The following is a 23,660-nucleotide window of genomic DNA, read 5'->3' as shown; positions in this document are numbered from 1 at the left end:
CTCCACAACCTCACACGATACTGGCTCATTCAACCAGCAGCATGGCATTTTCACAACCCATTCTGCGGACGCTTTGCAGCGTACTCTTCTTCCTGTCCTGCGTGCAGGCGCTCAAGTTCGACATTGAGGCTTTCAGTAAAGGGGACACAAGGGGGACGAGATGTATTCGGAATTTCGTTGCGAAAGACACTTTGGTTGTAGTCACGGCTACTGTGGATGGTTCGAAGGGCGATGGAATGATTCTTAATATGCATGTGAGTAGCTTGGGCAATTGGTTCGGAGGCATTCAATGAAGGGGACTGATGGACAATTGCAGATCAAAGATGCGGTTGGAAATGAATATGGACGACCGAAGGACGTAGTGGGCGAGAAGAGAATGGCATTTACTTCTCACGCTGATGCATCATTTGATGTATGCTTCGAGAACCATTTCTCCGGCAGTAAGCAACGCCCATAGACAACAACTCCACGTTGAAGAGAACAGCATGCTAAATAATTCTGCGTACAGCTACTGGAGTATCAAACCCATACCGTCATATCGAACTCGACATCGACATTGGCGCGGATGCCAAGGATTGGTCTGCTGTTCAAGCAACTGAGAAGCTGAAGCCGGTCGAAACCGAATTGAGGCGCATGGAGGAGATGGTTGCTGAGATTGTCGCCGAGATGGACTACTTACGATCCCGCGAACAGAAGCTCAGAGATACGAATGAGAGCACGAATAACAGAGTGAAGTGGTTTGCTTTTGGTACCATGGGCATGCTGGTAGCATTGGGAGCGTGGCAGGTCATTTATTTGCGGGCGTATTTCAGGTATGTGTACTTGGAAATGGAGCCGGGGATGCTTGAGGATATGTTGCTAATCGCGAGATCACAGATCAAAGCATCTCATCTAGTTTCCTGGACGATAATTCATAGTCAGGCCCAGGGGCAGGCAACTTCTACGGCAAGTACCGATGTGTTATTACCGGCTGTAGAAATAGAAAGGTATATTACGAAACTAGGAGGGCGGGTGGTTTATGTTCAGGGGCAATCATGGCCGCGAGTATCAACGTCTCTGCTGAGCTGTTTGCAACTCCTGGAAAAAAAGCAATGACAAAATACACGATTAACACAATAACCGCTCGAGAGGTCGCTGATCGTTATTCATCCTCTACAGGTACTCGATTATCATATTTTATGCCTGGACGGTAATTTTGTGAAACAACCCAGTTGAATATCATGATCGTTAAGCTAATAACGATATCTGTGTGTGACCTGAACAGCACAGAGGCAAGAAAAATGACTCAGAGGAGGCGTTGCACGCACACTCTCATATCAGCAAGTCATCACTTCACGTGTCTGTTGTTTTTTGTCATGACATTCTGCAGAGAGTATGATCCTCCACCGAGTTGTTTGCAGGTGTCGAAGTGGCACTTCGGGATTTAGTAGAGTGGCACACCTCCTCGGAAATCATACCAAGATATGGGCCCGCTCGTTGAGCTTGACATCCCATTCAGTTTGGCCGCAATGGCTTCTACCGTGATTTGTGGACATGGTAACTTGATTCGAAAATGGTACTATTCTGCTTGAAATGGAGGTTCGAAGGAAGGATAGTACTTTGGCATGACTTTTTATATGCCACTATCTGACTTTCGCGACTGGCGGACCTACGTCAGCGATGGTGACGTCTAAATAAGGCTTTCAATGGCCCTCAAGTCTTGCAAAGAGTTCTTAGAAGAACCTAATCGACTCTTTCTGGCTAATGGCATTGGTGGTTCCATGCTGAGGGGTAGCTTTCGCTTGGTCCAATTGATGGTTTACCTTCGGTATTGGATGGCAAGTTACATCATCTCACTGGGAGGCATTCAAACCATCCGCCAGCCTGTAAGAGATCTTCGAATGGCAAACTTGTGGAGTATATCCAAGGCCTCACATGCACCAATGCAAGTGCTGGAGTATGATATGCCATCATTTGTTGAGCTCAGAACTTCTGACAGCTGGTGTCGACATATGCCAGAAGTGGCCAGGCGCCATATTGTGCAGCTCATGTCTGTCCGAAAGAGCGGAAGAGATATGACAAGTAATTGATCTGGTTCGATCTCGAGGATGCATGGGAACAAGCCAAGTGAGGAAAGATTCTCAGATGAGCTGTGAGATCGTCAGAACTCTTTGAGTCTCTGACAGCTGACGGTAGATTGGTTTGCTGGTAGTGAAGCATATGAAATACGGAAGTATGGAGATGTGAGTGAGCGCATCAGTTGATAATAAGTACAGATAGGTACAGATGACATACGGAAGGACAGCGAAAGATTATTCGAGCAGAGATGGATGATAAACAGGAGAAAAGGACCTCTTGATAGGGAGCGAACCCAGCCTTTATGTAAAGAATATGCCAACAAGGTGTTGACTCCATCACTGATCAACTCAAAACACACAAAAGGGCTAGGAATCCCAGGCCCGCGAGTCTAGATATTATCGCACAAAGGCAATTGCTTTACACCTGTGTTAAAGAAAGGTATCATACGATGTTAATTCAGACTTCCTGCATGTTGTTGAGTAATCTTTTGGGGCATCTATCTCTCATCATCCCAAAACTGGTGCCAGTCTAGGTATTCGCTGTCGCAGGGAGCTTATCACGCGATAGATAAGGTTAGCGCCTCTCGGCTAGTCTATCGGTCGCGAAATTTATTCTCGGTCGAAAGGTTTTTGGAGCAGCAGGAGGTTGACGAAATTCAAGAATCACATTCGATACTCAACACATAAATCATGGACCCCGCCGACCTACACAGCAAGAAGCGCAAGAGGAAGCATAGCAGCTCTAAATCTGAGAAGGAAGAAGCTGTTGTTGTGACGAATGGCTCCAGCCCCGCACCAGAAGAAGTCGATGTTGTGGTGAAGAAGAAGCGGTCCAAGGAGGAGAAGGCTCTGAAGAAGGCCAAGAAGGCCAAGAAGGCCCATAAGGCTGCGGAGGAGGAGGAGATTGTCGACGAAGAAGTGGTCCTGGAGAAACCTAACGAGGATGCCGAGGATGCTGTTCCAGAAGCAGATGAAGCTGCCGATGCGCAATGGGAGAACGAGGATGCAGAGGGCCTAGGAGATGGATCCGCAGACCTGGCCGAAGGAGCATTGGCAGATGCAAAGAACCTCTCGTTACCGGATACTGGCGTCCAAGCGAAGAAGTTCAGTGAACTGAATCTGTCGGAGAAGACTATGAAAGCGATCGAGGAAATGAAGTTTGAGACCATGACCGAGATCCAACAACGAGGAATACCACCTTTGCTGGCCGGAAGAGATGTGCTGGGAGCTGCAAAGACTGGTTCTGGGAAAACACTGGCTTTCTTGATTCCTGCCATTGAGATGCTCAATGCGCTGCGGTTCAAACCTCGAAATGGAACTGGTATTATTATTGTTTCTCCCACGAGAGAATTGGCTCTTCAGATTTTCGGAGTCGCTAGGGTACGTCGTATACGAGGCACGAGGCAGCGAATCTCAGCAGCAAGATACTAATTGTAGTGTAGGAACTCATGTCGCACCACTCTCAAACCTATGGGATAGTAATTGGAGGCGCAAACCGACGGGCGGAGGCTGAGAAGCTCGCGAAGGGTGTCAATCTGATTGTGGCGACACCTGGCCGACTTCTCGATCATTTACAGAACACCCAAGGATTCGTGTTCAAGAATTTGAAAGCTTTGATTATCGATGAGGCAGACAGAATTCTAGAGATTGGTTTCGAGGATGAAATGAGACAAATTGTGAAGATCCTACCAAAGAATGATAGGCAGTATGTTTCCGTTTTATTCTGAAAGCATAGCGATTTCCCTGCTAATACAGAAATCTAGAACCATGCTGTTCTCAGCAACACAAACGACCAAAGTCGAGGACTTGGCCAGAATCTCCCTCCGAGCTGGACCCCTGTATATAAACGTCGACAACCAAAAGGAACACAGCACTGTCGAAGGTCTCGAGCAAGGATACGTCGTCTGCGACGAAGACAAGCGCTTCCTTCTCCTATTCTCATTCCTCAAACGCAACCTGAAGAAGAAAGTAATTGTCTTCCTCTCAAGTTGCGCTTGTGTGAAGTACTACGCCGAACTCCTCAATTACATCGACCTACCGGTTTTAGATCTTCACGGCAAGCAGAAGCAACAGAAACGTACCAACACTTTTTTCGAATTCATTAATGCCAAGCAAGGTACTCTTATTTGTACTGATGTTGCTGCGAGAGGATTAGATGTATGCATCCTCCCACTCTTCTAAAAGGACCACTGCTAAACAATGTCCAGATCCCGGCCGTTGACTGGATCGTACAATTCGATCCTCCTGATGACCCTCGCGACTACATCCACCGGGTTGGTCGTACAGCCCGTGGCTCTAATGGCAAAGGTCGATCCCTGATGTTCCTGCAACCGTCCGAAGTAGGATTTCTCGCCCATCTCAAAACAGCACGAGTTCCGGTTGTCGAGTTCGATTTCCCCGCCAAGAAGATCGTAAACGTACAATCGCAGCTCGAGAAACTGATTAGCCAGAACTACTACCTGAACAAGAGCGCCAAGGACGGGTACAGGAGCTACTTGCAGGCGTACTCGAGCCATAGCTTGAGGACGATCTTTGATGTGCACAAGTTGGATTTGGTGAAGGTGGCGAAGAGCTTTGGGTTCAGTGCGCCGCCGAGAGTGGATTTGACATTGGGTGCGAGTATGAGTAGGGATAAGAAGACACAAGGGAGGAGGGCGTATGGAAGTCAGCCGAAGCAGGGTGGAAGCTTCAAGAAAAGGGGCACGTATTAAGCGAGGTGATGTTTGGATGAAGGGGTGTGATTGATACCTTGCAACATTGCAGGCGTTGTGTATTAGCATCTTCTGCTTCTGGCGTGGAGTCTCCGGCTAAAATGAGAAATAAGTTTTGATTCCCTCAATTACCTTTCAGTCATGGTACAGAAGTCGAGTGCCACTACTATTGTGGTGACATAAACACTTTGATGACAGGTCAAGACGAGACATCGCATTTATGAATATGTTGTTTTATTGTGTAAATACATACACTCAGTCCCTTTTCTACTGTATTCATCATCGCTTGGCATACCGCTGCGGAAGTAACCCCCTGGTCCTTAATGGACTTCGACGGTACAATGAAGCATGTATGCCATTCCCATCTTGTCCTTCGCCCTGTATGGTACACTCTCAAATAGTCATGTCAATGAATTCAAGCGCAAAAGTAAGTAAACTGCAACTCCTTAACCCTACGACCAGTAATCCTCGCGAATCGAAATCCCATATATTGGTAGCCAGCTTTGAAGTCCTCAGCCAATTTTTAAATCCTCAAATCAAGTCAACTATCGTAGCCTGACTCCAGGGGGTCTTCCTCGTGGACGACCACGCCCTCTGACTGCCATAGTCCCCCGAACAGCCTTAGGTGAAATAACAGCTGGAATTTCCTCATCGTCCGAAGAAGAATCATCGGACCCTGAGGAATCTGAAGGTGGTCGCGCATCCTCCGATGACTCTGAATCTGGACTCATCAAACGAACAACGGTCGGGCCCTTGCGTTGAGGTGGGATGGGTGGAAGGGTTGTGGAAATAGAGGTAGTCTTGCTGCTGGACAAGTCTGCTGGAGTCGCAATCGGAGAATGCTCTGAACTGGAAATTGCAGGTACAGGCTTGCTGTTTGCTGCCTCCGAAGAAATGGGAATAACAATAGCTGGCTGCTTCAAGATTGACTTGGGCATCGTGGCAGATCCATGCATGTTTGACGGAGTGCTTCTGGCACTAGAGGGCCCGGACGCATTGTCAGTGGTCTTCACGGGCTTCGAAACAATCTTAAACGATTTTCCTTTCAGAGCAAGTTTCTCCTTCAGTGAAAGCATTTTCGGCGCGGTAGGCTTCTCAACTGGCGAAGGCGATCGAAGAACGACCTGAGAAACGGTTTTCTTTGGCGGTCTACCCCGGCGCTTAGGAGTGGGCTTGTCTTGGGTACTGTCAGTATCTGAATCAGCCCGTGCTTGTCGGGGAGGTCTGCCTCGTCGCTTAGGCGTTGGTTTTGATGGTAGAGCAAAATCAGATTCATCGCCAGAATCCACAGCTTTGGTTGTCGACTGTGGCTTGGGAGAGCTCTCCTCATGACTGCTTAAGTGGACTACTTGTGGGTTCTTGGTAGCTCTAGTATCTCGGACGACTTGGTCTCCGAAGAGGCTGTCCTTATCGCTATCAATATCGCTGGAGATGACTGCAGTGTCGCCAACAACGCTCGCAGAAGCAGAGTCGGATGGTACGTCCATTGCTCCTGAGCTAGATCTTGAGCCACCACTTGCGCCATTACTTCTTGTTTGCCTAATTCTCTTTGCATGGAGATCACCAGAACCGTCTGCCCCGGCTTCGTTGGCCTCTTTACGTGTCAGCCAAGCGGACTTGCGAGGTGTCTTGATAGTATTTGATACACGTTCCTTGGAAGGCTTCGGGCCCTTCGGGCGACCTCTCTTAGTAAGGGGTTTGGTAATGTTACTCATAGCCTGAGCAGCGAGCTCTAGGTCATCTTCTGGATGGTCAGTCTTGCGTTTGCGACTATAAGGAGCTGTGTTATAATTCGGAATGAGGTTTTCTTCGTCTTCCTCGATTGGTATTGCGTCTTCACCCAAATCAGTGTAAATTCCTGGTTGACCGGCACTACGACGAGGTAGACGCTTCTCTGGTCTTGGAATTTCGGCCACTTCATTCGCCTGACTCGCATCCGCCCCATTCTTCTTGATCTTGGCTGCTTTCTTTTGCTTTTTGGATGTGAAGAACTCTTCTTCCTCGTCGTCCTCGCCGTGCCGCTTGCGCTTCTTGACTTCTGGCTGTAATAGAGCGGGTTCCAAGAGGTCCGAGAGAGCCAAATTTGGATTCTGGGCAAGAGTTTGCTGAGACGACTCTTCTATTGAATCGTTCATGCTTGGTGGGTCGTAGACAATCCTATCGATGCCATCACCTTGCTGATAGTATCCGATGCCCATCATACGGTTTTGCCCGACGTGAGATGGATCCGGGTACGATGGCTCAGGCTGCTCGGGAGGTGCCATAGGAGCTGGAGTTGTGCCACGGACGGGAGTCGGTGTTGAAGACATCATAGGGGGAACAGGTGCCAGCAGGCGAGATGGATAGCTTGCTGGCTGCGGATTGGCGGAGTCATAATCGTGGAATTCATAGTGGCCATCCATTCCCATCCAGGGATTCTGGAGGTCATCTCCCATGTGGCCATTGAGTGCATAATCATCATGACCGTTAGGGTTGGGCGTGAACACTGGAGGATCATAGGGCGTTCGATATTCACCACTGCCATTGGCAGTAGGATCTTCAGGTGCGAGGTCGCGGAGTGATGGGTCAATGTCTTGCATCTCTCTTGCATGCTGTTCAAGAGCTGTGTTTGCAGCCTCATCTGCAGCTGTGTCTGCATTTGCGGTTGCGAATGGATCGCCTTCTGTACCAAGATAACTATCGTCAATTGGTTCGACACGGGCCTTCTCAGCCTCTGCCTTCTCCTTGAGTTTCTTCATTCGCCCAGTATCTTGAGGGTTCTCGGCATTGGTATCTCGTAGCCATTGCAGATTGGTCCTGGAGAAGTCTACAAGACTCTCTACGCTTCGGTAGTCCGCAACCTTCCGGGTATCATGTCCGAGAAGTGTTCCTTTAGGTTGATAAGGCTTCTGGATATTACCCTTCCGGCATTTTGAGCAAGAGCAAATCTTGAGACACTTCGGGCACTGCCAGTCTTTATCTTCCATAACTGTCTGAGGCATAAGGTCAAAAGCGCGCCACAGGACTCCGTAGCAATAGGCAGCGTTGCATGTTGTGCAGAACGCAAGCTTCCAGTTCCATTCCTGATGGAAGCAGATGTGGCAAGAATGAGTTTTCCCCTTTTGCGGTGCTATTCTGTTTCGTCGATTGGCAGCTCCTTTCTTTCCCTTTCTGGTTTTGGTGCGTCCTTCGTCGTCAACTTCCGGCTCAATATCCGACATATCAGGGGTGAGCTCCTTTGGCTTTGTGATATCGGTCCAAGGCCTACGTCTCAACTGCTCTTGGCAAACCTCTGCAATTGGCTTTTTGCCATATCGCTTTCTCGCAACATCAAGAACTTGTGGCGATCTCATCGTATCGAAGTAACCGTCAAATTGGACAACTACACCACGCCATGTTTCGTAGTTGTCGACGAGCAGGTTCCAGTCCCACTGTTCTACCCAGCTTAACGCAGAGATACAAGCACATGAGCGGCCCATAGCGTAGCAGTCCATACAGATGTCGTAGGTGTCCTCCTCCCCCTTGTCTCCATAAAGAATGCAGGACTTGCAGGTAAGGAACCTATTGAAGATGTTCAGGCGACAATAGGAGCAAGTGACATTCGAGTCGAACGGAACCATTTCGACGTCTGTTTCCTCGGGCAGTTTTGGCGAGAACATCTCACTGACCAAGATCTCTTGATACAGCATGAATAGTCGCTTAAAATCTTCTAGAAGCTGTTTGATTCTGCCATACTTCCACATCTTTGGCTCGATAGTATCCCGCTGGAGTAAGCTGTAATACTTCACAAGCGTATAATAAACTATAGCCTTGCACTTGTACTGCTCATCTCTGCAAACCATTCGACCACGAGGAAGCGCTTCATGTAAGGCCAACTCGAGTGTGTCAACAGTTGTACGATTCCAAGCAGCTTTCATAGTACGTGTTCCTCGATTCCAGACCTGATGGGGAGCAAGTGGTGGTATGAGAATCAAATCGCCCTTTTTCTGTTCAACAACCCAAACATTGAATGGTGCTTTCTTCCAGGCATTGACTTGAGCAAAGTGCTTCTCGACCTCAACATCGTGACCTAGCATCGATAGGAAGTATTCAGAGACAACCTCGCGCTCCTTCGTCTCCGTCATGAACCAAATCGAGCTACCCTCCTTCTCCCGCCATTCATTTTCTGATGCTTCGACCATGATGTTGTGGCCAAGAGTGGCGCACATCTCGCGATGTGTTGGAGTGTAGGTACCTTCATGGCCAATATAACACATCATGTTGAGAGCTCTCATCTCTGGCGGAAGACTGCTCATCAAATCGCCAGCTGGCGCAACACCTTTCCCGTATCGCATTTGATTATACTCATTCGGCTCGAGTATTGCACCATCTCCACCGGTTCTGGATTCGATGCAGTCATTGAGGTAGTAAACGCATTCAGGTATGGTGTTCTTCAAATGGTCGGCCCATCCTTCTGGACAATCAATGTCTTTCATGTACAGTCTTTGGCGTCTCGGATCGCGAAAGTTGTCTTTAGTGAATTGGTTCGCAAGCTGTGCCATAGATCTCAAGTAATGACCCATGGTCATGGGAATGTTGATTTCATTAGGGATATCTCTCACTTGCTCGGCTGAGAGGTTTGACGTTAGTAAGAATCTCCTTCTGGTGGAAGCGACTTACGTTTGGTTCCCAGGTTGGACTCCAGCCAATCCTTACTGAATAGCAAAGAAGGTAGACTCTCACTCCAGTCTTCGATCACGAGGGGCTTCCCGCTCTGAATAACAACTGCCAAAATCAGGGCTTCGAAGCTCTGGATGGAGTGCTCCTTGAGCTTCTCAGTCGAGAGTCTGGTAACATAGTCGAAGTTGTCGGTACTCTCAACCAGTGCAGCCAGATCGAACTCCGGCGATATAGGCACAAATTGTGCTTGGGGATGCGATTGAGAAGGCATTTGGCTTCATTCGAGTTGAGGCGCTCTATCACCTATCGCTCAATCACCGCCCACTGTCGCAGCGCATAGTATCGTCGACGTTCAGGACATGTAGTCGTCAGAGGCGCACAGAGGCGAGATTTGTAGCCTTGGAGGGTAGGATTTGGGCTTGTTTGCCGTTGTGAGGGAGAGATGGAAGGCGCAAACTTTTTTGAAAGGTGAGGTTTGGAACTACTCCGCCAGGTTCGCGTGGATCGTGTTATTGATGCGCCGCAGCCAACCGTTTTTGGACAGCGCCTTGTCCAAGGAAGTTCGGTAGATGACAAGTCGCGTTGCATAAGAGAGCTTTGCAGGCTCCAAGCACAAGCGCAATAAATGGCAAGGCACAATAATCTTGTGGACAGCTTGAAGTGAGGTGTGATGTTTGTTACTTTTGACATGCCGGACTGACCGTGGCTGGACACTCGGAGCACGGGCCACCTAAATTTGACAGCCTTGTTGAACTACTAAACTCTGGAACGACCACGAGGCATAGGTACACTTGTTGAACTTCATTTAGCTAATATAACAGGTAATAGAGATATATAGTAATCTATGCTTTAAAAGTTATAAGAGTAAACAAAGCCTACTTTTTGCTAATTGTAAGTTAGATTCCGTCTTATCTTATATATTTTTCCTATATAGCTTTATGCCTAGACTAATTTAATAAATTTCTTAGATATTGTCGAATATTCAAGAGCGCCTGTTCAATTGTAGGCGTTAGTAGTGTAAGGTATAGGTTTGTCAGATGGTTTCTGTAGAGTCATTTATAAGTACTATGTAATTCCAACACTATCGAATGGAGAAGTCCTACTTAACTTTACAAATACTTTAGGCAATGAGTAGATTGAGAGTAGAAAGGAACACATCCCATCGGAGTCAGCATTCAATTGACCTCGTTCACGCTGTTCGATCAAGCGGATATACAGAAACTCGGTTAGATTGTATGCCGATTGCACACTTGGCATTCTCTCACCTTCTAGTTTCCACTTATACAATCCTCCTTTCCAGCTGCAGACTCATTACCTCAAATTACTTCCTAACTTGCTCAAAGTTTCTCATAGCTGCTCATGGCTACAATTATCTGGATCTCGAGTGGAGGGAAAGGTTTGCTTGCACTGCCATACATAGTTTGAATTTATCCGGGATAATCGCACCGTCGGATTTTCTTCTCAGCGGTTCTGCTTTCGTTTTTCATTTCCAAATTTGAACTGTACAAAGGTTATATATTTCTCAATCTTCCATACTTACTTTCTACCAAAATGGCGTTTCCTCTCGTCACATGGTGGAAGAAAGACACAGCGCTCAACACCTACGTCTTCGGCCTCTTTCTCATCGGCCTTCCTTTCACACTTTTCGGAACATATGTGATCTACCAACTTCAAGTTGTGGGCTATATGATCGGTACAGACTCAAACGGTCTACCATGTACGACGTACTGTCTGGTGCCGTTTGGTAGCCAGAGGCTGGATCTGAATTCCGTCATTCTGTATCTAAATGCGCTTGGTTTTGGCCTTGGTGGGGTGGCAGCAGTATTCACTGCTGCGTATGCGGATTTCTGGAGTAAGTTCTCACATGATTTTAAATTCACCGAGAGATATTGGTGCTGATGAGTATATAGAGAGGAAGAGTACCCTGGTAGCCATCTTCGTCGTCGCGTTCGGCACAGTCTGTATCCCCGTGTACTGGTTGCGCGACACATCCTCAGCTACATTCAACGCTCTGATGGCCTTGTATGTGATGTACGCAGTGATCACTTACATACTATCAGTTCTCTTCTGCATTTTCATCCCACACTGCATGCGAAGCGTAACAGAAAAAGATGTCTTCGAAATACCCAGCACCGAACAGTCATATAGCGAGGAGTCCAAAACACCAGGACATGTTACTGTTTCGCGTGGAGACGGAGCAAGTGTGTCCAAGGAAGCAAAAACTCGCAAATACGGCTTCAAAATGTCCATCTTCGGTGCTTTTGGTACTGCTTCCGGCGGAATCCTCGCCCTCCTGCTCGTTATAATGCTTTACAAGACCCTTCCCTCTCCAAGCAATCAACAATCCGCCGGTCTCCTCGTCACCACCATAATCGGTTTCATCACAGTCCTTGGCTCTTTTGTCATGCATCTCGGCCTTCCGGCCGTACCTGCCAAGCCCAAAGAGAACTGGAAATCATGGTGGGCGGAACTATTTACTCCGTTGAGGGATCTTAGTAGGAGGAAGAATATGGCGTTTTTATTGCTGAGTTATACGATTTATGTGGATACGTCGTTTGCATTGAACAGTGTGACGGCACAGCTGTTTTTTGTCCAGATGATGCCGGATACGATGGAGTATACGTTGTATAACATGGCATTTACGATACTTGGGGCGATTACAACATTGGCGTTCTATTTACTGCAGGTTTGGAGACCCCCGTTTAAGCTTGAGCATTGTGAGTATAACCGCAATGAGGAGGCTGTCAAATCTTGTTTTGTCAGTCCTGATATCTTCTGGAGACATGACTGCTGATTTGTGTTCTAAACAGGGCTGGTCATCGGATATGCTATTATCCTTATAATTCCAATCTGGGGATGCATTGGCTTCGCAGATAACGTCAATTTTGGTTTTAAGGTAAGCGATGTACATGCTCTTGTCATAAAAGTCGAACCAGTTCTGGTGTAAGCAATCCATCTAAGTCTTCTTCTCTGCGCAGAATCGCTGGGAATTCTACGCCCAGAGTCTCCTATTCAACATCTCTGGCTCAATCGTCAATTCCGTATTTCGCGTTCTGTTTTCGGAGATGGTTCCGAAGGGCAGTGAAGTTGAGTGTTTTGGCTTGCAGGTGATCTTGTCGTGTGCTACCGTATGTGAAACAGCTCCATCGATCTCAATTCTGAAATGGAAGAGCTGGCTGACATGACTCTACAGGCATGGGTCAGCTATGTTGCAAACGCACCGCTACAAAATGCGACTCATGAACTTCGTTTCCCTCTTGTGCTGTGTCTGATTATGTTGGTTGTGCCGGTCGCGCTTGAGGTCTCTAGGTGTACATTGGATGTTTTTGTGAGGGATAAGACTCGCTGGAAGGAATATGATGAGGGTCAAACGGCTGGCCAGAGCCTGGTAATGATTCTTGAAGGGTTTGGTGGTGAAGGATGTGAGCGCACAAGGAGGATGCAGACAGGGCAGTAGTGTCCTCGAAGTCCATCGCTCTGGAATACATAGTCTTCCATTCAACTTATGAACGTGTCACACTTGGATAACTTTCTGAAATCGAGTTTACATAAAAGCCCAACACAATTGCTCGTTTTTATTCTCTCCTTCACATGCTAGTGGATAGAAGTTCGGCATGAAGGGAAGATGCGGTCAATGATGTGCATATGTAACGCTTACAAGCCCAATGGCAGTAACATTTAACGCCGATCTCGAAGACCGATGGCAGAGAGAGCCCTAGGAGAATTAGAAGATGAAAGAAATTGGATGTGCATTCGGTAGTGGAAATTTGGGTGCGCCTCAAGTTCTCAATAATGACGTTCAGAAGGCGAGGAAGCGGCCAAGCCACGTCGCTTTCAACATGTCAGGCACCCGGCATTCGGTTGGATGGAAGCCGGCAGTGGCACAGCCCAGTACAGTACAGTACCTACATCTGCCTCTGCTTGAACCCTTAGAACAACAGCCTAGGTAGGTACCTTACAATATCCAATGATCAACACGTCATGCGACCAATCGAATAATCAGCATCATCGAAGCCAGTCAGCAGGGATATCTTTCGCTCAAGACTCTTCCAGAACACCGTCGACCGCGCAATTTTAAAACATGAACCGATCAATTGCGCTACAGTACAGTAGAGCAGTTCGTCGAGACTGCACCCGAAGGCTAAGCCTTAGTATTTAGCTGCTTGGGGTTTGTTTTGATCTCGATTCTCGAATCTCGAGGCCCTTCTCAGCCGCCTACGTCAGGATCTCGTCTCCTTCTCCGGATTTGCAGGAGCTTGAGCTTGAGCTTGGACGATTCCTGCGCTGCGTGTTTCCTTGCGCGAGACCTGTGGAGTGGAGTGGAGTGGAGTGGAGTGGAGGAGTGGATTCCCTTGGGACGAGTCTCGGCTCTGGGCGGCTGTCGATGAGCAAGGAAAACATTTCATACTGTACGAAGTACCGACGGAAAGGAACGTCAAAGCCGAGCCCATGTACCTTACCCTTACCTACGGAATAAGGTAGGTACTGAATGGTACCAAATAGGAATCGACTTTGGCCAGTTGCAAGGCATGCGCTCGAACCGTAAGCAGCACAGCGCAGCGTTACGAATGGAAGTTATGTTGTGATGTGTTGTTTCACCAACGCCCGCTTCAAGTGCTAGGTTGTTGCTGGGTCATCTGGAGATCCCTTGCTCACAGCCCACCACCTCCTGTGCTGACTTGACGGTGGTTCGACCTGTGAGAAGACCCAACACGCAACCCGCAAGCTCATGAAACCTGGATTGCAAACCTAAGTCAAAGAAAACTCTGCTCTTCTCGCACAACCATCCTAGCCGAAGAATAAGCCTCTAACTTACTGCGACTCCGGCTGTTGGCCAAGATCAGCGCATCATTCAGAATTGACTCGAGTTTTAAAGACCGCCAATCGCTATCGGGATAAGCGCATGAGATCATCCTCCTCATCCGTTCCCTCCGTCACCCACCACTACCGCCCCCAGGGCGCATTAAAGGGCAAAGCCACCTCCTCGAGCTTCATCCGTCAGGAAAACACCAAAGCTCCTTTTCCGACAGCTATACATTTGCTTCAGCTTCATTACCTCCGCATCCCAACACACATTCACAATGGTTTCAGTTCCGCAGATTGGCCTCCGAGCCGTGCAATTCGTCCTTATCTTCCTTACTCTGGCTCTGGTAGGCAATGTTATTGCCGAAGCGTTTGCGGGCAACTCGAGCAAGATCAACTATGCGATTTTCGTGTCTGTCTTCGACATGGTCGTAATCCTGTGGGGCATCGCAGCTACCTTTAAAGAAGGTCTCGCTATCGGAATTGTTCTCCCTATCCTCGATGTTATCGCAACGCTCCTCACTGTGATTGCCGGCATTGTTTTGGCTGCTGGTCTCGGTGTTCACAGCTGCGGAAACAAAGTAAGTAGTCCATGATCCTGACTCTGAACCCAGCACTCTGAACTATGCTAACAAGTAATAGTCCTACCTCGCTTCTAACGCCTTGACAAACGGATCTCACAATCCCTCCAAGAGATGCCACGAGCTGCAAGCTAGTACAGCTTTCTACTGGTTCGCATTTGCAGCATTCCTTGGATCGGCTATTCTTGGATTCACAAGCGGCGGTTCATCATTCAGAGGACCCCGTGGTGGCATTCGCAAAGGTGGGCCAACAATGTCCCAGGTCTAGAGCAAAAATGGTGAGCAGTCCGTCCTGTGCATGTGCATCTTGCGATTCGACTGCCCATTCTTGCTGTAAATCATTTCCCGAAAGTGACTAACAGATTCAACAGGAGGTCTTGGAGTCTGATGCAGGCATCTCGACAAGTTAATGAAAGGTGCAGGTCCACATCTTGCATTTACGGTCTTGGAATGGAAGATATATACAAAATGAGTCGGTTTCTCGTTGGGTGACTCTTATGGGGTGGGAGGGCGGACGGGTGGCATATCTGCAGGCTGGCAGGGCGTTATGTGATTGATTGTAACATGGCTGTTTGGGATGGCAATCAACGACTCGCTTGGTTTGTTTACGACGATATCTAATAATGTATACATATAGGGGACGTGTTGGATGACCTGTATGAGGTTCGGAAATAAGTATAATGAGGAAGGTTGAATAATAGTTTCCAATTATCTGTCGATTCCTGGTAGAAGTGTATAAAACCTTCACGACTTCCATCCCCCCAAAATCGCCCGGAATTTGAAGTAACACTGTGTCTCAAGCAAGAATTGTTGACAACATCAAGTTTATTTGACGTCCTTGGCCCCCTCCAAGACGATGGCACACAACTTGCACATACCCTTTGGCTTTCTGTTTCACTTGAACATGGTATCAAAGCATCACAGCTTTCTATCGCCGTAGCGTGAATTGTGCGGCTTTTGGATGATGCGACCAATTCCATTGCCTCTTGTAGAGTTGTATCACTGCTGTATGTACTATGCCCAATGAGCGTCTTCTATACAATATTTGCTCGTACACCGTGAACGCCATCCCAATGCCATATCCCATCATGTCCCCTGTATTCTGGAATCTATTCTCTATTCATTCCACCATGTCCATTTCCAATCTGCTCAAATCGACGCAGCCGCTTCAACGGCTCCCGCGGCCTTGAACGTTTTGGAGCTTGTGATTCTTACTTCCACCGGATACATCCATTCCATATACTTTGCCCAGCCTAAAAGTCAAATCAATCAGTATTGAATCCTACGGGCTGTTTGCATGGTCACTCACTCCAATATGCGAACTTCCGCCCAAAGTATTTTCCAGCATATGGAACAATCACCATCGTCAAGACCAGTTCCAGCTGCTGCAGACTCGCTTCCCATTCCTTCTGCGCATCAGAGTCTCCCTCCTCGGAATCCAGGTCGCTGCTGTCTATTGACGAAGGTAAGGAGTCGATCTCATCTTGGTCGTTCGAAGATTCCGGAGAGGCGTCTTGGATGATGTAGGAATCAGAAGTAGACATCTTGGATTCGGATTTCTAGATTTGGTGGTTGGAGAAGCACAGAAAGCGCTACCGCCTGCAGCGCCGATACATTGAGTAGTTGCAGGGGTGATTCGAAAGTGGATGAGGTGCTGAGAACCAAGTCGTTGTTGGATGTTGATATCAACTTTGGGACATTGAGAGGGATCCACCTGAAGCTCCCGATTCGGAGAAGGGCTAGCCTTGTCACGTGTATCTAGAACGTGACGTGACTCAATGGTCATTCTTTGGGTTCTTTTGGTGCGATTGATTTATCACGGTCTCAAGATTCGCAGAACAGGCGCCACAACTTCTCTCATACTCCAAAAACAAAACTCAAATTTCCCCGTTATTCACTTGGTATCAGGAACGTCTCCACAAACCGTAATTATGGCGGATGTTGTAAGTTTTACAACCCCACCGGGTTTATCCTCATTACCACAATAATTTTGTAACACCCCCTCACAGGAACCCGCAACCCACGACCGCAAACCTCGCAAATCCGTAGCATTCAGCGAAGGAACAACAATCGTAGACGAGAACGGAGCAGTCACAATGGCGGACGGACACGACGATTCAAAGGACACGGCGCAGTCGCACTCACCAAGTACGCCACCTTTATCACAGGCTCTTGGGGCATTTGCTGACCCTGTCCAAGGTGCTGATGGTGGCGCGGACGAGCCTACAAATGACGACGATGTTGCAAATATGCTGAAGGGAATGAAGAAGAAGAAGAGCAAGAAGCCCAAGGCCGAAGACGCGGATGCTGAAGGTGGCGAGGCTGCTACCGAGGACGGCGGACTGGACCTCTCGTCGATGAAGAAAAAGAAGAAGAGCAAGAAGCCCAAGGAAGGAGATGACGATTTTGCCGCCAAGATCGCAGCGCTCACCGTCGAAGGCGAGGAGGAGGGCGAGGCTCCAGCAGCTGCCACGGAAAAGAAGGTCGTCGATGAGGGCGATATGGAGAAGGGGACCGGAATCTGGCAACACGACTCGGAAGTCAAAATCCCATACGAACAGTTGCTCTCCCGATTCTTCACCCTCCTCGCCCAGAAGAACCCAGATCACGCCTCAAGCGGCTCCAGAAGCTACAAGATCCCACCTCCACAGTGCCTGCGCGAAGGCAACAAGAAGACCATCTTCGCCAACATCGCCGAGATCTGCAAGCGTATGAAGAGAACTGATGAGCACGTTACATCTTACCTGTTTGCTGAGTTGGGTACGAGCGGTTCCGTCGACGGTAGCAGACGTCTGGTCATCAAGGGTCGTTTCCAACAGAAGCAGATTGAGAACGTTCTGAGAAGATATATCAGTGAGTGGTTGTACCTTTCTGACAAAAATCGTATACTAACCAACATACAGTGGAATATGTTACCTGCAAAACCTGCAGATCCCCAGATACCGAGCTCAACAAGGGGGAGAACAGATTGTACTTCATTACCTGCAACTCCTGCGGTTCCCGACGCAGTGTTACCGCTATCAAGACCGGTTTCTCTGCCCAGGTTGGCAAGAGACGCAGACAACAAGGCTAAAGGATTGTCGGTGGGCTATAATGTGTTCATGCATTGGCTTCATGTTTTAATGATTCAACGAATCTCATGGCAGGGCATGAACGCATCTTTGAGCATTTGGCTTGGACAGAATGGACTCGAGAGCTGCATTTGGCGCATCTCCTAAAAGTACATAGATGAGCTGTTAGAGTATGCAGGACAGAATAAGCAGATTAGGAATGAAGCACGGTCGCACTGCATATCTTTGAACTGTACCTGCTGGTCCTCTGACTGGCCATGTAGAATATACGGCGGTACCAGCACAACTTGAAACAAGGTTTCCCTTTCATTTACATCCTGCGCCGCACCAACCTGAAGCTGCTTGGCAAACGGCGTATTCCTATTTCCTCTATCCAAACACAAAAGGTGTTTCCTCGAAAATTCTAGTATACGCACATGGCTTCTATCAACACCTGTCCAAAACTCGGGAATCCAATCTATCCACCATTCCCAAGCTGGGTTCCAGCGCGCCAAGTCATATCATGTCAACTAATGCCCTGGCTTCTAAGCGCCCGGCTCTCCAAAGGCCACTCCCACGCTCGCCTACAAACGTCAATTCCGTAGGTACATACAACCCAGACAAGCCGGGTCTATTGGACACCACATTGGCAAAGCAAGTGCTGGCCAATAATGTCCTCGAACGCCCATATCCGGAAGCTGGGAATCTGGAAATAGACACAGCCCCCACCATGGCGAGGACCACTCGAACTGGACTGGCCGCGCTAAAGGGTTGCTTGCAGCTTTATCCCCCGCCTGCCTGCGAGATTTAGCTGAAGGTGGCTGAGAGCTCTTTCTTTCATTTCCTTCGAACATTCTGAGCATCTTTCTTTCTTTAGCATTCCAGTTGAGCGTTCGCATACTGTTTCCCGTATCAGTATAGGTCATCAGAAGAAATAGTTTTCTGTGAGTCCTCTCATTGTCTGAGTGCATCGAAGTACCAGCTTCGTTTGCGCAACCGGAGAGTGCGGGGTGGGTGAGCGAGGCTGAGAATGTCCGGCAGCTGACGGGGATCCAAGAGAAATCCAACAGACAGCTGGTCATCAGTCCAACGAAGCTTTGAATAGCTTCATATCTTCGAGTTTCATCATCTAGAGCTCTCGCAAAGCTTCGACCTTCAGCACAATGTCCGGATACTATCCTCGTAAGTCTCTCAGCCTTGCCAATTCCATAACTTTGCTTGCTAACATCTGCCAAGCTCCTCCAGGTGGAAATGGAGGTAGGCTTTCAATTGTCCTCTAACTAGATGATCCAACTCATTTTTCTGTAGCTCAGCAGCAATATGCTCCTCCTCCTTCCTCGCCGCCACCAACGCAAACAAGCCATGCTTATAGCTATCCCCCACCTCCACAGCAAGGAACTCCTCCTCAAGGAGGATCCTACCCTCCACCTCCACCACAGCCTACCCCTCCTCAGGTTCAGCAGCACTACCAATCCCCTCCTTCACAGCAGGTCCCAGCCCAAGTGCAGCAGCACTACCAGAGCCCTCCAAATTTCTCCCACCGCACATCTTACCAACAGCCTCCGGCTCAAGCTCCTGCCTCTCCTCCCTATGAGCAGCCTCAACAGCAAGCTTATGGTCATCATTCCGCACATCAGTCCATGGAGTATCCTCCTGAAAAGCCGGCTCTAGATACTAGTGCTACCGCGAACCTTGACCATGGAGCTCCAGCTGCTGAACACTTCGTAGGAGTTAGTACCACTCAAGATGATGTGGGAACATTCAATGGAGGAAGTTATAGAATCAGCCACAGAGATACGAACACGATTCTCACCTGCCAATTGGCAATGGGCTGTCCATTGACTGTGCGACCTGGTAAGATCGATCAAGCAGCTTCCTTCACGGAGAATTAGGAAATCTAACAGAATTTAGGTGCAATGATTGCCATGACTCCAACAATAACTCTTAAGGGACAGGTCAAATTCTCTATGAAGAAACTACTCATGTCAGGTGAAATGACACACTCAACATTTACCGGTCCAGGAGAGCTACTATTAGCTCCACCCTCGCTTGGTGACATCACGAACATACATCTGTCAGGTAATGAGCAGTGGTCCGTCGGTCGTGACGCCTTCTTGGCTTCCACGCAGGGTGTGATCAAGGAATATAAGAGACAGGGTATTGGAAAGGCGATGTTCTCAGGTGAGGGCATGTTCGTGTATAAAATAAGTGGAAATGGTCTTCTATGGATAACGAGTCTGGGTGCTATCATTCGAAAGGATGTGAGTTTAAGATCCCTGTTACGGTAAGGATGAAGAGGGACTGTGCTGACAACGCTTACAGCTTGCGGATGGTGAACGCTATATTGTTGACAATGGTCACTTGGTGGCGTGGAACACAAAGTATATTCTCGAGCGAGTAGCATCTGGTGGTATTATCTCAGGTCTGTCATCTGGAGAAGGCCTGGTTTGCAAGTTCACTGGTCCCGGTACAGTATTTATGCAGACAAGGAACCCTGTAAGCATTTTCGACAGGGCACAATTCTTCTGTTTGGTTTCCATTGCTGATGTTTACACAGGCCGCATTTGCACAATGGTTGGGTACTCATGCAGCAGCAGCGTAGGAGGACGTATGATGTTTAGTTTTGCTTCATTTCGTGGTGTCTGGATAAAAACCATTATGGAGTATAAGTTTGGAGCAAAGTTTGCAGCGTATCTAGTCAAATTGTCAAATAGCAGAATCGAGTCTCTTCTGTACTGTTCCAAAGCATCCTGTACTACTTTGGATCGTTCTTTCTCAATCCTTAGATTGTTTTCGCTTCGGGCTCCTTCCCTTTCTGTGTCTCTACTCCCATAATAAGTCAGTCCAGATCTCCTTCCATATTTCTGCTCTCTTCTTCTCCATCGTTTCATCTTCAAGCACATCATTGCTACTTGCTTCCATTCTTCTCCTCGCAGAAGATCGACTTTAGCGTCTTGGATAGATCCCAGCATACAGTAAAACACCTCCGAATCGCCTGGCTTCATGCTATACTCCGGCTGTCAAGTGCAAGCACACGAGCAGAACTTCTGGTGTGCACCGGAATTGGTCCAGGTTCTTAGGGTCTCCTCTTATGCAGCAAATCAGGGAAGAGAAAAGCAGTACGTTATTTCATGTATGTACTGTGCTTTCGGGCTTTCACAAGCTCAGTGAACAAAGTAAATTGATGGCTGACGAACACCTGGTAGACCATAGAACGAGACCCTCATCCTGCGAAGTGAAGGCGGTTTCCGGGAGGCCGTCTTGGTGGAAGTCATTGTGGCAAGCATTCTTCAAGCATCTTCTTGAAGGACGAGAAGAGTCAATTGTCTAGTCAGCCATCATCGGCAAACATCTTTCACAAGTAACATGGATCAAGACGAACAGTACCAGGAGACGGGCAGAGTTAGAGGTCACAGCAAGTCGGGAAATAATGAGAATAGAAACGAGAGGACTACACCAAAAGGTCAGCCAGCTCGTGTAGTCCTCAAGTCCAACTCATCCACATCCAAAGCAACCCCCCGGATTACACTACGGACACAAAATAATACGAAGAAGGGGTTTGGAACCCTGCGAGAGACTCCGCCATCTAGGAAGGAGTCGTCTCCAGGTACCAGGAAGTCGTTTACATCTTTACGAACAACACCTGGTAGTGGTACGAAGGATCTTCATCCACAAGCCACAGCGAAAACCACCATCCGAGAAAACAGCTTACAACCTGTCAAGAATAACAAGGCTGGGCAGCATCAACAGGTACTTACAAGAACGCCTCCATCCATCAGAGCGGGTCATAGAGTCTTGAAGCAAGACTCTATCGTTATGAGGCGTAAGCTATCTGGTCATTCCGAGGAGGGTTCTGATTGGACGTTGACACCGATTCCAAAACCTGCATCCTTACATGAAGATGCTTTTACTGCGCCCAACAGCCCTGATATATCTTCTGGTGATGAAATGGATATCACCACTCGGATCGGTGACTCGCCTTTTCATGCTGATTGCGAGTTAAGTGGAGACGATCTCGAGTCGAGAATGAGGTCCTTTCTGAGACGACGAGAACGTGGCCGTGCCTCTCGTAGATCCGAGATCAAGTCCGTCAAATGGGATCCAGCAATCGTCGCTTGTGGTCCGCTCGCTCATATCACCAACAAACCGAAGCAAAGCGAGGATCATGCATATCAAATCCTGCCAGACCGGAAGCTGGAAGAGCCTACAAAGGATTTGGAAAATAGTCTTGACAATTTGAATCGGATCGCTGCAGATTTGAAGAAGGCGGACAGGCGTATTCTGCAACAGCTCTTGGAGGCTCTTAAGACTGTTGACAGCAGTGATGATACTACGGTAATAAGGCGCAAAAAGACAAGATTCCCCTTGGGCGAACAGAATGTGGAGCACAATCAAACAACAACTTCCACCTCACCAGACCACAACAATACCAGGTCGACGGCGAAGGGACTGAACCCTGAAGCCCCCGTCTATCGAAACTTCGCTCCTGAGAAAGCTCGATTCTTTCCTCAGAAGGAGAATAAGGAAAATAAAGAGAACATTCCTCAGGGAGGTAAATGGCCGTTAAATGTTCAACGCAAGCGACCTCATACAAGCGAAGATGCGAAGAATTCCGGATTCAATAGTCATGACCTGGTTAAACCCAACAAATACATCCCACCTGCACTGCGAACACGTAAAGCCCCATCAATAGTTGACAAAGAGATTATCGAGCCCATCTGGATCAAGACTGCACCACCATACTCAGTCCTTCCAAGCCAAGAAGCCAATGATCAGTCAGGCGGCATCTACAACTCGCAAGAACCATTCCTGGATGCTCGTTTGGATCCAGTGTATGCTCTACCGACTCCAACTCTGGCTCAGCAACCAAGAGTACCCCTGGACAACCAGCCAATTCTCCCTCCTTCATGGATGGTAGGTTTTCCGACAACGCAACATCAGCATTTGGCCCAGGCCCACCCCATGATTCCATTGGGCTTCTTCGCACCGTATGCTGGGTTCAGTTTTCAGCCAAATACCAACCCCAACCCAGCTACGTCTCCTGACTGGTATACTGTACCCATGGTGCCATTTCCTACAGTTCCAGCTCAGCATGAGCAGTTCCCCAACCCTCCCATTCAACGTGACAAAGATTACAACGATCGCGTAAAACGTTTACCAGTCAACGTGATACCCAATGAGACTGAACCTGGCCGCACTGCGACAACTCTTGAACCTGCCTGGGCAACTCAGGTCCTGGACAAGTTTACCGCGAAGTATCCAAAAACTGGAACGAAGAAGCCACTCCCTAAGCCTACAAAAGAGAAGAACGTTGCAACCAAAATACAGCAAAGACTGGAAGTTCTGTTGCTGTACCAAAAGGAGAAGAAGGCGATGGAAGAGAAGTTTGGTCACGCTGCTGGTTTGAGTTTCCCTAGACAGCCGTCCCTTGTATCATCCCACAGCTCTTCAACTGATTCCATTGACGTATCGCTTCAGTCGCCTTGAAGGATGCGGTTTCGACATGGCTCGCGACAAATGTTTCCGAGCCACGCCACGAGGAGATCTTCAAAAAAAACTTGGTCCATCAGAGTACTTTTGAGGAGATATGATGTTGCCTGGGCCACCAGATATGTGGCTATGGCGTGAGAGTATGATCAGAATTATGATGATGAGCAGTCTCTCGGAGCACTTACTACATGCTTATGATGGAGAACATCAGTCGGTGGCAACTGTATCATTACGCGTTTCTATTATCAAATTATATCAGCCAAGCTTCTAGTATCTCATAGCCCACAGGCATTGATGCCTTTTCCAAAGTACCTTGGTAGGTATGGCTCG

At 48.2% G+C, this 23,660-nt stretch overlaps 9 protein-coding genes across 9 annotated transcripts; 7 read left to right on the top strand and 2 right to left on the bottom strand.

Annotated features, from left to right (window-relative positions):
- Positions 1-41: 41 nt before the first annotated feature.
- Positions 42-895, top strand: ERV25 (vesicle coat component; the record flags this gene model as incomplete). Its single annotated transcript, XM_058499551.1, has 4 exons — positions 42-254; positions 317-440; positions 509-812; positions 877-895. The coding sequence occupies 4 exons, from the start codon at positions 42-44 to the stop codon at positions 893-895; spliced, it is 660 nt and encodes a 219-aa protein (XP_058350595.1).
- A 1,852-nt stretch (positions 896-2,747) lies between these two features.
- HAS1 (ATP-dependent RNA helicase) lies at positions 2,748-4,768 on the top strand (the record flags this gene model as incomplete). The annotated part of the gene is made up of 4 exons (XM_058499550.1): positions 2,748-3,437; positions 3,500-3,762; positions 3,821-4,214; positions 4,265-4,768. The coding sequence occupies 4 exons, from the start codon at positions 2,748-2,750 to the stop codon at positions 4,766-4,768; spliced, it is 1,851 nt and encodes a 616-aa protein (XP_058350594.1).
- A 126-nt stretch (positions 4,769-4,894) lies between these two features.
- Positions 4,895-10,072, bottom strand: ONS95_006108 (uncharacterized protein). Its single transcript, XM_058499549.1, has 2 exons — positions 9,407-10,072; positions 4,895-9,356 (listed from the first exon to the last, which is right to left on the bottom strand). The coding sequence occupies exons 1-2, from the start codon at positions 9,675-9,677 to the stop codon at positions 5,314-5,316; spliced, it is 4,314 nt and encodes a 1,437-aa protein (XP_058350593.1). The 5' UTR covers positions 9,678-10,072; the 3' UTR covers positions 4,895-5,313.
- An 885-nt stretch (positions 10,073-10,957) lies between these two features.
- ONS95_006107 (uncharacterized protein) lies at positions 10,958-12,863 on the top strand (the record flags this gene model as incomplete). Its single annotated transcript, XM_058499548.1, has 5 exons — positions 10,958-11,258; positions 11,317-12,123; positions 12,217-12,302; positions 12,385-12,534; positions 12,600-12,863. 5 exons carry the CDS (start codon positions 10,958-10,960, stop codon positions 12,861-12,863), a joined length of 1,608 nt encoding a protein of 535 aa, XP_058350592.1.
- Positions 12,864-14,487: 1,624 nt separating this feature from the next.
- On the top strand, positions 14,488-15,058 carry ONS95_006106 (uncharacterized protein; the record flags this gene model as incomplete). The annotated part of the gene is made up of 2 exons (XM_058499547.1): positions 14,488-14,790; positions 14,852-15,058. The coding sequence occupies 2 exons, from the start codon at positions 14,488-14,490 to the stop codon at positions 15,056-15,058; spliced, it is 510 nt and encodes a 169-aa protein (XP_058350591.1).
- Positions 15,059-15,939: 881 nt separating this feature from the next.
- ONS95_006105 (uncharacterized protein) lies at positions 15,940-16,334 on the bottom strand (the record flags this gene model as incomplete). Its single annotated transcript, XM_058499546.1, has 2 exons — positions 15,940-16,043; positions 16,100-16,334. The coding sequence occupies 2 exons, from the start codon at positions 16,332-16,334 to the stop codon at positions 15,940-15,942; spliced, it is 339 nt and encodes a 112-aa protein (XP_058350590.1).
- A 387-nt stretch (positions 16,335-16,721) lies between these two features.
- ONS95_006104 (uncharacterized protein) lies at positions 16,722-17,863 on the top strand (the record flags this gene model as incomplete). Its single annotated transcript, XM_058499545.1, has 4 exons — positions 16,722-16,733; positions 16,800-16,938; positions 16,990-17,643; positions 17,694-17,863. 4 exons carry the CDS (start codon positions 16,722-16,724, stop codon positions 17,861-17,863), a joined length of 975 nt encoding a protein of 324 aa, XP_058350589.1.
- Positions 17,864-19,003: 1,140 nt separating this feature from the next.
- On the top strand, positions 19,004-20,442 carry ONS95_006103 (uncharacterized protein; the record flags this gene model as incomplete). Its single annotated transcript, XM_058499544.1, has 6 exons — positions 19,004-19,022; positions 19,077-19,097; positions 19,149-19,694; positions 19,752-20,101; positions 20,163-20,336; positions 20,398-20,442. 6 exons carry the CDS (start codon positions 19,004-19,006, stop codon positions 20,440-20,442), a joined length of 1,155 nt encoding a protein of 384 aa, XP_058350588.1.
- Positions 20,443-21,206: 764 nt separating this feature from the next.
- On the top strand, positions 21,207-23,327 carry ONS95_006102 (uncharacterized protein; the record flags this gene model as incomplete). The annotated part of the gene is made up of 1 exon (XM_058499543.1): positions 21,207-23,327. One exon carries the CDS (start codon positions 21,207-21,209, stop codon positions 23,325-23,327), a length of 2,121 nt encoding a protein of 706 aa, XP_058350587.1.
- Between the last annotated feature and the right edge of the window lie 333 nt (positions 23,328-23,660).

This window comes from Cadophora gregata (assembly GCF_030347475.1).
Source record: "Cadophora gregata isolate MNR1 chromosome Unknown scaffold_17, whole genome shotgun sequence".
Classification (NCBI taxonomy): domain Eukaryota; kingdom Fungi; phylum Ascomycota; class Leotiomycetes; order Helotiales; family Ploettnerulaceae; genus Cadophora; species Cadophora gregata.
The sequence above is the reverse complement of the archived record's forward strand: the minus strand, read 5'-3'. Positions and strand labels throughout refer to the sequence as shown.